The following is a 13,804-nucleotide window of genomic DNA, read 5'->3' on the forward strand; positions in this document are numbered from 1 at the left end:
TAAATGTAATGTTTTCCTATCCCATTAAATTCTTAAGTATACTCTTCAGTTCCTAGAGAGGTGAACTTTCACCTCAGTTAAGCTTGCTTGCTGTTACCAAATTATTTTTGTTAATAGGACATTATTTCAATAAGAGATTTAAGGAATCTGACCTATGAATATGTGCCTACAGATAACAGTCACTGACTGTATGGATCACGTCATTAATGAGTATTTTGTTAGTTTATGGTTACTGCCAAGAAATTACTCCTCAAATTTCTGAGTAGTTCCCGAATATTTCTTTGTATAGTGGTATATGCATAGGTACAAATGTTGGTCTAATTTTCAATTGTCTACGACACACTGGTTCATTTAATGGCTGTAAATATATTTTTGGTTAAAACAGACATTTATGTAAAAGCGTAACAATTTTTATTATGTGGTTGCGTGTATTTTCTTTGTTGATTTCTTTGTATTGAAGTTGAGGCCCCTCCAAGTTATTTTATCTCAGTATTTTTGTTTTTCTTTATCTAGTATGTTCTGTCAGTTTCAGATGGTTTGGTTTTATGTTTATGTATAGTGTATGTCTGTCTCATTGCTTGTTGATTTACACTGGTTTTGTGAAATGAAAACCAAATAGAAAAAAGGAGACCACATTTTCCAAGTGAAAACGCTGCCTGGGAAGGAGAAGCAATGGAGTGCAATGCCATGGATTGCTGGAGCAAAACCAGAGGAAACCGATAAGGTGGCTGCCCTGAAACCTACTGCCTTTTTGCTGTATCTGCTCTGGGCTAGCTTGGGCACTTCTTTCTTTTCCTATTTTTTTCCTCTGATGGAGATAACTTTTTTTAAGCCAGTACTGAAGGCGAAGGTTGAGTTGTAAACCAGGATCTCTGTGTGTGTGTGTGTATACACACACATACGTGAATGCCAGCAACATTTTGCTTAAACACCATGAAGTTCTGAATGGATACTATTGAAAAGAAAACCCATTTTTCACTGAAAAACTCCTGTACTTGATGGGACTAGGATGACAGCAAAACATATTTCCATTCTATATGGAAATAATTGCAGTTACTTGACACTTCACACAAGAGCTTTTGCATTACTTGTACACTATGTAATCATTATTCAAATGAATAATGCTGTAGAAGCAGCTTCATTTCAAAGACAGTTTTGTTCTGAATGTCTCCACACTTCTGTACCTCGCTTTTCATCCGGGAAAAGAGGGAGGTTTCCTCCCCCATAAGCTGGTTTAATATCTATGTGGTGAAGAGCACTAGATAACCAGTGGGGGACTACTAGCAGTGTGATACTGATGATGGGTGGCAATTGTGATGTTGCTTTTTTAAATCACTTTTGGACTATTTCCTATCACTTAGGATCTGGGACAAAAGTAGGTTAATGTGAAGCTGTTTCAGTAACATATATAGATATGAGGTTTGTGAAACAGTATATTTCCAGCCTGAATTATTTGCGATGGATGTAGAGAAGTTTGTGTTCAAGTGCTTTGTTATCCCTGGTTTATAAACTCGCTGGCATTAGCAGACAAATACATTGCTCAGTCCTATTGCTGAACTCTGCTTCCTTGCCTGTCTCTTAGGATAGCTGGACAGTAGACAAGAATAAAGCAGAGATACCACTGCTAATATTCTTTCTTTTTTTCCTTCTTTTGCTCCAGTGAAAATACTTGCAAATAAGTAATTTTCTGCATATGAGAAATGTTATTTTGGGTACATCTTGTTTGTGCCACTATACTCCATATCACTGTACTCCCACAAATGCACAGCATCTGTGACTTAATTGTAGAACTTCTGACACGTTGATATGTATGTCACAAATATGTGAAATGTTATGTTATGGGTGCCCACAATATTTTACTTTCTTGTAATTCATGCCCTCCTCCACGCTGCTTGTAAACAGTATTTCATGTTTAGTGTTTATGACTGTGTACCAGAAGGAATTTGCCAGGAATTTAAACATCTTCACAGGCTGATACAGGACTGCAACTACAGTAATTTGATGAAAAGTGCCCATTCTATGTATACATTTTAATCATTTTTTAGTATATGCCTGCTCAGGGAATGGGGGTTACATTATCAAACAAATAGTGTGATTGGGGTTTTCCTTTTAAAAGATTAGAAGACCTAAAAATTTGAATCTGGTAAAATGCAAAAAGATGGGTGGTATGTGCCTGTCTTTAATTATGTATGTATTTATATGTGTGGGGGGAGAGAGAAATGCACAGTCTGACCACATACCACTTTGATAATTCCCCCCCACCCCTTTTTTTAATTGATTCAAGTGGGTAGAAAACGTGGTACTAGAGTATAGTAGGACTATCAACACTTTTTGCCTTTTGATGTGATCTGTTAATAAATGAACATTGGGCACGTTAAACTAGGCAAAGAAAGTGGGGGTGAGTAACACATTGCCCTGATGGATCTTGAATGCTGCAGGAGGGCAGATTTTAGTAAGTCGCATTCACATTAACTCTTCTTAGCCACCTTTGAAATATGCTTTAAACTTTATTGTAGGGAGAAAAGTATAGGGGTTCTTTTTTTTTCCCCTTCTCTGTTCTTCTGCATGCCATATGTGTTGTAGGATATGCACAGTAGCATGTTGTAACTTATGTCAGCTCAGATTCTACATTGCTGCTCACATGCTGAGTCCACACGGACCACAGTTGTCTGCATGGCACCTTGGCTTTCCTCTGGCATGTGCTTCTACCATGATTCTCTGCAGTACCATTTTCTAAGACAAAAATCTGTCTTCTTGAATGTTGTCAAGATGTATGTTATGTCCATGTTAGCTATTTTTTACATTACTGGCTTTTTATTTTAACTGATTTTACTTCTAACTTAACAGAAGAGCTTGTGGAAGGAAAACTGGAATGAAGAATTTTAGCCTTTTCAGAGGCTTGTACCCACATGAATTTTAAAAGTTTGCTTTGTCATATGGATTTGTAGTACTACAGAAAATAGACCAGACAATGAACATAACTTATGCTTTAGAGCAACATACTCTTTTACATGTGTTTGAATAAAACAATTTTTCCCAATAGAATGGGGAAGGCTTTTTGAAAAGAGATTCTTTAACAGAAACAAATTTGCTTATGTGATTTAAGCATTTGAAAAAAAAAAAAAGCCCATATATATAACATGTAAAGAAAACCTCGTTTCAGCGTTGTGGGTGTATATTATTCAAAGCAAATATATCAGAGTACCCTGAAGCTCTGAGCCGATTAGGCATCAGGTGGTGTTAAAAATGGATTTTTAAAAAGGCAAAAATCCCAGTAGTAAATATGGAATTACTGGCTAAGTGTAAAGTGTTCTGTTTGGAAAGTGCATGGAAGTGTTAATGTTTTTAATGTTTATGGTGTGAGTTGCATGGTGGAGTACGACTGTGTGCTGTGGTGATAGCCGTTCTTGTTCTGTCTGTTCTTCTACTGCCCGGGACCCTGAGCCCTGCTGCGCTCCTTCCGCGTTCTCCCAGCCGAATCCTTTGCTGTGTTACGTTTCTGCCTTGCCAAACCTTTCCTTTGTAGGTCGCTGCCGCTCCGTCTGTCACTGTTTAATTCTTTCCTTTCCCTTCTCTGACTCGTCTAGAGCCTAGAAGAGGAGATTACGTCCATTTTGTTTAGTAAGGAGGGCTTTTGCGCTGGCACCAGAGGGCCCTTCGCCGCCGCCAGCGTGGGGCCAGCAGAGGGCGCTGCGGGGGAAGAGACCGCCGCCTCGGCCGCGCCGCCGCCCCAGGTGCTTCCCCCCGTCCTCCCCTCAGACCCAAAGCATTAAAGTGCGGAAAAGGGGGCCCGCAGCTCACTTCTCTGTCAGAGGCGGTGGGCTGGCATTAGAGGGGAGAGAGATCTGGCTAGAGAGCTTAATGCTGTATCTGCAGCACTCAAGAAATACCACTTGGTGCTTGTTTAAGCTTCGCCGGGAGTGCTGCCTTACACTTGGTAGGTGCTTTGCTAGGATTAAGTCACAGATGGTGTTGATTTTTCATTTGAACTCAAATTTTGCTGCAGAGTGTTCACTAAACATACATTGCATCAAAAGTACTACCTAATGCGTAATTTATGGTGGGCTTTCTGGAATAACCATCACACAGCATTCCATTACGAAACAAATACTAATATAACTGCTTTAATCTCATCATTTTGGCTCCAAACTGAATCCTGATGAGATCAGCTCAGTAATCATATATTGCTATTCTGATAACAAACAAGCCTAAACGGTTTTCTCCTTGCTATCTCTTAGCTTTCATAAAGTAACAGGCCAAAGATGAACAACTAATAAAATCTTAAATAATGTATTTTTGTATTTTGTATGACGGTAAATGGATAGTAGAACACTAAATATGTTTGGGTTGATGGTTGGTTGGTTTGTTTTTACTTATTTATTCTTAATTCCTGATTTAACTGTGAGAAATAACTGCCTCAGTAGCATCACTGGCCAGTGCATTCATGCTTTTATTTTCAGTCTTTCATAATTAAATTCTTATGCCAATTAATAATATCTGTAATTCTTACCTACTTTTGAATGGAATATTTCAATGAAGTGGAAGGAAAGGAGCATAGTTCTATGTGAATCTTGCAGTGAATACACAGTATCTGTCTAGTATCATAGAAATACATTCTTAAAAGCTTGCTTGGAGGCTATTGCACTGTTGAAAAGAGTTATGCATTGATTTTTATCCTCTTGATTGCTTTTTGTTTCACAGAGACATGCTTCCAGAGCAGAAGGGCCTTGTACTGGAGTCAGCGATGCTGATAAGGTTCTACTGATTTTTTTTCCATGGTGAAATTTGGCTCTAATTCTTCCAATCCATCTTCATTCTTTCTTTCCTTCCTTTTTCAGTTAACCATCACAACCATCTTTTGTCTCCTACATGACACGAAACAGCCATCAGCTAATTTTTTTGCCATCATTTTAATTTATTCATGTACCCTACTTTTGTTTTTCCTCATCCATGTTTTTTTGTGCAGAGTTCACATGAGACTCTTGACATAGTGGAGGAGAAGAAGCAGGCAGAGGTTGGGATAGAAGAAATAATACTCATAGACGAAACCAACAAAGGGAAAATGCAAATTGCCACTGAAGCTGGGGAAACATGTAAGGTGGAGCATCTGTCAAAAAAGGACTCTTCCTCATTGCCATCAGATAGTAGCAGCAGCAGCAGTAGTAGTGAGAGTGAGGATGAAGAGGTGGGAGAATACCAGCCACATCATAGGGCAATTGAGGAGGTCATCAGGGAAGAACAGGAAGAAGAGGAAGACATGAAGAGGAAAGAACATGAAGAAAAAACACAGCATGTGGAAGCCACACCAGAAAGCAGTAAACTAAATGTACCAGTTGAGCATACACAAGTTACAGCTGAAGATTTGGTCCAGGAAAATGCAGTTACCATAGCTACAGAGGAGAAGATTTTGTCAGAGGAAATTAAGCAAGATTTAGGTGAAGAAAAAGAGGAAGAACAGCTCAGACTCAATGGAGATGTGTCTCATGTTGACATTGATGTTGCACCACAAATAATTTGTTGTTCTGAGGTAAATGGTAGAACAGTTTGACAACTAGATTAAGCAGAGATGTTTCTTGGGGTGAAAATATACCCGCCTTTCTTCTTCTCCTATTCCTCCAGCTCTTCAGGCATCCAACAAGATTCAGATCATTTGGAAGGGGAAACCACTGATGAGCAGTGAAATTCTGTCTCCTTCAGTTATGGTTTCTGACTTTTTGCTAGAACTGAGTGAGAACCACCAGTAAGGCAAACCTTCCGAAGACTGACATCTCCTTTTTATGCCCCCTTATTTTATATTAACAAACATAATGTATTATTTACATGTTTCCAATGTTTTAAGTCTTGTCTTGTCTATTTGTCAATTGTTTTTGGCACGTCCATGACATGTAATTGTGATTGGAAAGCAATTGAAATTAGAAAACACATGACAAATTTTTGTTCCTTTTTTCCCCCCTCATTACCCACTGCTTTTCTTGCCACCCCCTCCTCCCCCCCCCCCCCTTTTTTTTGCCCCCTGTTTAAAAATGTTACAGATTTATAGACTAGAGTAGAAACTGCATAGGTGAGAGCACCACCTTGTAAAGCGATGAGGCATACATCACAATCTTTCGATGAAGTCTTCTAGTGCAGTAGATACTTAGTGAAGCATGCATGGGGTGCAGTCACAGTCAGTTGTGTTTTAAGCCAAACAAGGTTGAAGGGGTTGTTACTGGGCAAACTGCATAAAGAAGCAGAAGGGGAAAAAATGAAGCACGGGGGTGCATTTCTTTGTAAAGTTGGCATGATGTTCTGCTGAGTTTTTCAACAGCTGGGTGGGTTTTTCCTAGTTATCGACTTGCTGCTTGTTGTAATGGTGGCAATTGTTGCTTTTTTTCTTTACACTTAATTTCTAAACTACTTACCTTTGTTTCTTTTGTAGTCTTTTAGCACACACAGGTGTTCTGATTAATAATGGAAAGAATTAGTTTATAAGACCTTTTGAAGTTGCAGGCACCCACACTTCCTAAAACTGTAGCTAGTTTGAAGGAAAGGGAAAGGGCTGCTGTGTGTGCACGTGTGTGTGAGGGAAACAATTATTTTCTTTTTCCTGGGATTTCCCCCGCCCCGTGCATCCAACAAAATCAATGGGAGATAGCAACTGATGCATCTAGAAAAATAGCAAAAGGCTTTACTAGACTTTTTTAAAGTTCTTAAATATGTTGAAAATCTGCTCCAATAAGATAAGTCACAAGTTCACTGGCTTGTAGTCCCCTGGTTAATTGCTATCTTTGTGATACTGCAGAGAACACCACTGGTTAAAATGGCTTTTTAGGATTATTGTCAAGGAAGCCATTGATTTCCAGAATTATTACATTGAATTTAGACTGCTTAAAATCTAATTGTCAGAAGTAGTACATGTTTAAAAGTTAAACTTTTATATAGTTTCACTGGAATTCCTAGTCCTTATCTACAGTGAAGGAGTAGTGATATGTATTTTCCCAGATGAAGTCTAATGTGAAGCTTATCCATCCGAGCTAGCTATCAGCTTCTTTATGCAAACAAAAGTTTGGTTTGTTTTTTTTCTAGTGATACACTTTTACACACTTTTCCATACCTGTGTTGCAGCTTGGTTTTAGCAGTTCCCTTGTGATATGTACTATTGGCTGAAACAGAACATTGGCAAGGTTACTAGGATGTGAAAATTTACTACCATGACACGTAGATGTTAGAGGGCTGGTTTATTAGTCTTCATTTCACTTATTGCATGCTTTTTGATTCTGAAGACAGTCAAATATTTATCTTACTGTTACAATTTCCTTGAATTTGTGGTTGTGTTTTCTTGGTCCACCTTACAAACCACCTTCTGTCTTTTGAATTGATTGGTTATTTCTTGCACCACAGCCTCCAGTAGTGAAAACAGAGATGGTAACCATTTCAGATGCCACACAGAGAACTGAAATCTCCACTAAAGAAGTTCCAATTGTTCAAACGGAAACTAAAACTATCACATATGAATCTCCACAGGTATGGTGGCTGGGTTATTATATTGTTTGCAGGCTGGTTTTTATTCCCGTTACTTGTAGATCAGAATAATGTCCAAAAAAAGCTTTTCAAAAACCTTTACTTTTTTCCTAGCAGCTAAAATTGTACTTTGGCTATGAATTATGTAAGTGAAACGTTTTTAGACAAAGCAGTATTACTTCTGAAGTTCTAAGTGGTTGTTTTGTTGGGTTTGGGGATTTTTTTAATATAAGGACTTTATTGCAGAAATAAATGTGTAACTTATTTTTAGTTTTGGAAACTTGGTTAGAATACCTTCTTGCTCCTGAAAGGAACCTGTAATTTTGTTCATAAATTTTTTGCAAGAATGAACGGTAACAACAGTGTTACATGACTCTGTAAACTTGGATGGCTTCTATTTAGATTTCAGTTCTGGCTGAACTAAAGAATGTATTTCTTAAGAAAACCAGCTTTCTTGGTTTTTTTTTTTTGTGAAAACAAAAAATACCTCCCCCCCCCCCCTTTTTTGTTTTTTCTTACAGTTTGATGGCAGTGCCGGTGGCAATGCTGGTGTGCTGCTGAGTGCACAGACAATTACATCAGAGTCAATTTCTACTACCACAACGACGCACATCACGAAGGTAAAATAGAATAGTGTTTCTCTGAACTAAAAAAAACAAAATCAACCCCTCAAAGTCTTGCATGAAGTAAGACAAAACAAGCACATTCTGCTAATTTATTGAAAACAGTTGAAGTGGATTGGAGTCATTCCAGGCGTAGAAGAGCCCTAATGCACAAGCAGGAATATCTGAGAACAGGACAGGGAAAGGGAAAAAGATATGATTAGGTTTTTTAGTATTTAATATAGGTCTTATTTCTGTGTTTGACAAATTAGTATGTACCTGAATTTTTATGGTTCCAGTCCTGTCATCACTCGCTGATATCTTACAGAATCTTTGTTAATGTAACTGATCTGCCTGAGGTCCACAGGAGCCCTGCTAATGACATCAGTTATAAGAATGAACTGAAACAATGTTTTCTCAGCCTTGGTGTTGATCCTTGTCCTGCTAGGTTTAGAGCATATTTAAAAACAGGTCATGCCACCAGGTTAATTTGCAAGCATATTTTGGTGCTGAATTATGTGCTCTGCATTCCATGCTTGAAAAGGAAAGGAAAACTCGATGTTAATAGAACATCGCATCTGTTCCAGTCTTGTGTAATGTTTATGCCAGAGTATGTTGGAACTAACAAAGTGTGATGGTGATGATGATGATGGTTATTGTAATTATTTATGTAAATATTTATCAAATTTTAGGTATGCCCCAACAACACAGTTTTGAATGCTTGTCTTTGAATTCTTAACGTAGTTTTCCAAGAAAATTACAGAAAGCATTGTTAGGGTAAAGCAAAAGGGAAGAGGGAGATGTAAGGTGTGGGCTTTTTTTTTCCCCCCAAGACAAGAATTTTCGCGTCATCACAGAATGGAACAGTAATTCCCTGCTTACTGGGTATATATTGAATTTTAAATATTTTTAAGATTTAAAATTGTATTCACAGTATGACAGTGGAAAGATGATGTTGGAATGTTGTCAGATAAAATCACATGAAATAAAGTAAGCTCAGAATTTAAAGTGTATGGTTTGTTATACAGGCAAGTCAACAGGTCCTTTTCAGTCTCAAAGCCCTTTTGGGGGAAGTGTACATTTGCTTTTCAGGCTCAGATGTCAAATCACGCTGCTTTTTGGAAGGAACCATTAAAGAAAATGGTTTTGGTTTAGTCTCCTATTAAAAAATGACTGGGATTGACATAATGCAGCAGATCCTCCTCTTTTCTTACTGACTGCTTATCACCGATTCAGAAGACTGAATTTTCTAATCTAACTTTGTATTTTACAACAAAACTGTTCATTACTGATAAAGGGACCTGCCAAAATAGTTTTAATATTCTAATGGTGTTCTTAACAAAGTCATCTTAGACCTTTTCTAATATGCTTAGTGTATCTTAAGTACTAGTTTATTCTTTTCTCTAATACAGGCTGATTAAAAAAAGCAGCATATAATGCTATTTCTGTGAGAATTTTTCTGTAAGCTGAAATGATTTGGTCATGAGAGTAAGAAGGAAAGCACAAAATTATTTCCGTCAATGTGGAATACATTGAAAATATCTCACTAAGGTCCACAAGTGGCGGACCTGAAAACCAGATCATCTTTGTGTTTAATGGCATAGGTTTCTTCAGAGGCTGAGAAATGGCCCATTGTTTAAATCAAATGAGAGACTCATGGAATTTCCTGGTTGCTAGATTTATATGGTGGAAGAAGCTGGAATTCCAGTTTGTCTGCATATCTAGATCTGTTCAAACTTGGGCTCCAGTAACAGAAGGAATTCTCTATTGCTTTTTTATTAACAAGTTTAGCAATAGCTTGAATGTGACTTACTGTGTAACTGAAAAAAGAAAGGATATTTTAGCACCAATACAATTTACTACTAATTGGAACTCAGTCACAGGAATCTGTTTGCTTCAGTGCAGCAGAAAGGAGTGCTTTGTGGTGGTATGGAATAATTACAGCGATGTTTTCTTCCTTTTTTTTTGGTTTTTTGTGTGCCATCTGTAGATGGTAAAAGGTGGGGTATCAGAAACAAGAATTGAGAAGCGCATTGTCATTACTGGAGATGCAGATATTGACCATGATGAGGTAAGCATGTAAGCTGTTATCACTTACAGTGTGCTTTGTGTAGTCCAGTGAGATCTACCCAGTATTTCAGAACCTGAAGACTGGGAGAGATACAGAAGTTGAATAAGAGGGCGTAGAAAGACCCTGAGGCTGTTGATTGTGGCAAAGTTGTTGAAACAATCATGTTTTGTGAATAAAGAGCCTTTAGAATGTAACTGAAAGAAGAACAGCATTTCTAATCTTGCATCATAGATCATGTGAATGGATTTCTTACTATTTTTAAAGGGATTTCTTTTTTTTGGAAGAGACCTGCTTTGTTTAGTGCAGCTTTTGCCATTTGAGAGGAAAAGCATTACTAAAATAATCTTATTTTGATACATTAATCTTCATAGATGGGAGTCTCTACTGTGTTGTGTGAGCAACATCTGAATGCAGGACTCATTTTGACTGAAAGCTTTGAAATACATAAAACCATAAACTGTTTGAATTTCAAAAATAGGGTTTATCTTGTATTTATAGAATTATGTATAACAAAAGTAATTGTTGATCTGATGGAATCTTGTGTAAGTACCTTTCATCTCTACTAGTACTAAAGCAGTATTTTACTAAGTCTTAGAAACTAAGATTAAAATCAATTCTACCTGTCCAAATAAGAAGGCTGAATTTAAGCAGTACACAAGACATTAATTGAGAAAGTGGAGTTACCTGTTCTTTGTAGTGATGACTACACAATCTTTATTGTTTGTTATCAGAGAAACTACAGCAACAAAGTTGATCACAGTCACTGGATAGTACGAATGGAAAAGCCTACCTTCTACATAAAGTTGCAGTGAATCCAATTCTAACTTCAGGAAAGCTACACAAATCAACATAACAGGATTTAATTTAACTTCTTAATTGTAATATACTTAGAGCTTGGGGAATTTAATTTCACATTTTGATTTGCCTCCAGAAAGCAGCTCTTGATAAGCTGAATCTCTTCTTGAAGCTCATAATTAAATGACAGGGCTGTTCAGCATCAGGCATGGCTCTTGTTTGCCTTGACACATGCTCAGTGCACTTCAGACGTCTGGAAAGGTCACACAATATCTTTAATATAGCAGACAATTCTCTAAGCCCCTCTTTGTTTTGAGATAAGTGGCTAATGAAGTAAAAAACTAAATAACAAGAAAGGAAGTATAAGGTACAATCACTGAAGTTGAAAGCAGCCATAAGCAGCTTTTAACAGATTTAAGAAATACCTACCACTTATTCTTCAGTGGATACAGAGCTCTTTAAATGCACAAACTACATGCTGGATGTTTATTCTTATGTCTTTAAGTTCTCTTCATCACTAAACCAATTTTCAATAGGAAAATAATATTTTAATTTGAAGTTTCTGAATACAAATGCTTGTATTACTTGTTGTAATTTAACAGTTAGAGATTTAAGGCTTTTTCACTGTTTATGGTTTGATTATACACACTGATTCTGAAATCTCAACACCCGCTTTCTTTTCAGTCTTCATTTATATTACGGACATTACACTTGATGTGTTTCAAAGGGTGAACTAATAAAAAACTGTTAGGATTAATATATCAGCAAACATCAGTATTGTTCCAAATGGACACTGTGTTCTTCTGTACATATTTCCTTAATAGGACTTCAGATCCATTAGCATATAATAGTTAAGGTGGCTATTGCTGGTGTTTCCAATCTCTTTTCAGAGTTTGTTATTTCTTCTCCCACTTACCACCTACGGCTCAGAAAATGGCCACTTTTTAAAATCAAGATAAACCTTCAAGATAAACCTTTTTGTTACGTTGTATTTTTTTTTTCTCCTTTTAGTATATTCAGATTTTCTTCCAGTTGAGGTTGATACTAAGGTGAACAGTGAGCTTACTGTTGCTTTGGAATGCCTTCCTTCTTAAAATGTGGAAGAGGGATTATAAGAAACTGAGTAGTACCTACATTTGCACTTATTATTTACTCTTCTTTTTCTGTACTGCGTACATTCGTGTTAAGTCTTTGTTAGGTCTGTTGCAGATGTTCAAAAAATTCTAGGATGTAAGAATACTTTTTGTCTCTTGGGATGAGCTAGAAAAGTTACAGGATAACTTTATAGTTATTTGTTACTGCCTTGAAAATTTGGTAAATTTTTAGCATAGTAGTTTGGCTTTTTTGTGCTTTGGCGGTTGGTTGGTTTTGGTTTTTTGTGGTTTTGTTTTTGGCTTGTTTGTCTTTTTGTTGGGTATTTTGGTTTTGGTTTGTTTTTTACCCCTGAGACCTCTGAAGTTAGGAATTTAGAATGCTGAACAATTATAACCATTATAACCAAAATTTCCTGTGCTGCTACTCCCGTTCTCTGTCCCCACGTGAATGTCCTTTTGCTGCTGTTGTTACATATTTCAAATACATTTGCAGGCCCTGGCACAGGCAATCAAAGAAGCCAAAGAACAGCACCCTGACATGTCTGTCACAAGAGTGGTGGTGCACAAAGAAACTGAACTTGCTGAGGAAGATGAAGAGTAAAAGCAAATACTTCAGGTAAGCGTATGTATGTAATGAATATAGAAAAATGCAGCATCAGTTTTCTGTTGCATTCTGTGATAAAAGGCTTGAAAAATATAGGATGTCTTTAGTATACGCTATCACAAAATGGTGAGTTGAGGCAGGTTCTAACAGTAGACTGTTAATGTAAGAATTTTTATTGTAAATCCAGTCTGTTTAACTGTACAATTACAGTCCCTTCCTTACATCTTGCATTTAGTGAGAAGATTATATGCAGTTCACCAGTCGTGAAAGGGTATACTTGGCCACTTTAATTGTCAGCTAATTCTTAATCCTAAGCATACTGAAATATTTAAACTTTTATCATTTTCTTAGGCAAGGAGGTAAATGTATTGCAAATTCAAGTTTGAAAGCCTCTTGTCAGTTGAGCTATTTGAAGGAGTTTATTAGGCCCTCATTCAGTTTATTAGGCCCTCATTTCTACGAATAAAAAAAACCACAACAACAACAAAAAAAACTCCAAACCCAACAACAAAAAACAAACAAAAAACCCCCCAAAAAACCAAAAAAACCCCATGAAACCCCACAACCCTGCTTTATCTGATGTATTCAATAGAAAGGTCAGAATGAACACCGAAGAAATCTGCTATTGCACTGGTGATAGGCTAATGACTTAAACTCAGTAACTGCTTGGGTATAAAAAGCTTCAGATTTCCTTTGCTTTTTACACTGGTTGAGGTCATGAAACTGCAGCTTCAGATTTTTCAAACTTGGTGATTTTGTTAATTGTAGACTCAGATTCAAAGAAAAGGTTTCGTGTTGAAGGATTACATAAAAATGGGAGAGACTTAAAAATAAAGTTTAAAAAGCAGTGTTTTAAGTCCTCGTTGGGAGACAGTTTTTACTGATGAGTCTGTGTATTTGCTAAAAGAGCAGGGGTGTTATCTGTCAGAAACTTCAACTTGCAGCTTCAGGAGGCTTCTAGATATCACGAGCACTATTCATGAAGTGCCACGAGTATATGAAAAATGAGACACTGACTTGATTCCAAATTTTATGTAAGCTACTATAAAGAGAGGAGGATGCATTTCACGTTATCCTGGTAACTTCTCATGTTGAGAAGACCAGTTTTATTTCTATGCCCAGGTTTCCAAAGGGCTGA

At 37.1% G+C, this 13,804-nt stretch overlaps 1 protein-coding gene across 13 annotated transcripts in view; it reads left to right on the top strand.

Annotated features, from left to right (window-relative positions):
* The window catches only part of EPB41L2 (erythrocyte membrane protein band 4.1 like 2), a 104,535-nt gene that overhangs the window by 84,588 nt on the left and 6,143 nt on the right, over positions 1-13,804 (top strand). For 3 of the 13 annotated variants that reach the window (XM_030489776.1, XM_030489778.1, XM_030489777.1), the window contains 8 exons: positions 620-724; positions 3,588-3,734; positions 4,702-4,755; positions 4,967-5,527; positions 7,381-7,503; positions 8,022-8,120; positions 10,093-10,173; positions 12,556-12,678. In XM_030489776.1, the coding sequence (XP_030345636.1) occupies positions 620-724; positions 3,588-3,734; positions 4,702-4,755; positions 4,967-5,527; positions 7,381-7,503; positions 8,022-8,120; positions 10,093-10,173; positions 12,556-12,663 (1,278 nt within the window). In that variant the 3' untranslated portion in view covers positions 12,664-12,678. The remainder of the gene's footprint in view (positions 1-619; positions 725-3,587; positions 3,735-4,701; positions 4,756-4,966; positions 5,528-7,380; positions 7,504-8,021; positions 8,121-10,092; positions 10,174-12,555; positions 12,679-13,804) is intronic. The other 10 variants (XM_030489781.1, XM_030489783.1, XM_030489787.1 and 7 more) reach the window with 7 other exon arrangements.

The sequence above is a fragment of the Strigops habroptila genome, chromosome 6 (assembly GCF_004027225.2).
Source record: "Strigops habroptila isolate Jane chromosome 6, bStrHab1.2.pri, whole genome shotgun sequence".
NCBI lineage: Eukaryota > Metazoa > Chordata > Aves > Psittaciformes > Psittacidae > Strigops > Strigops habroptila.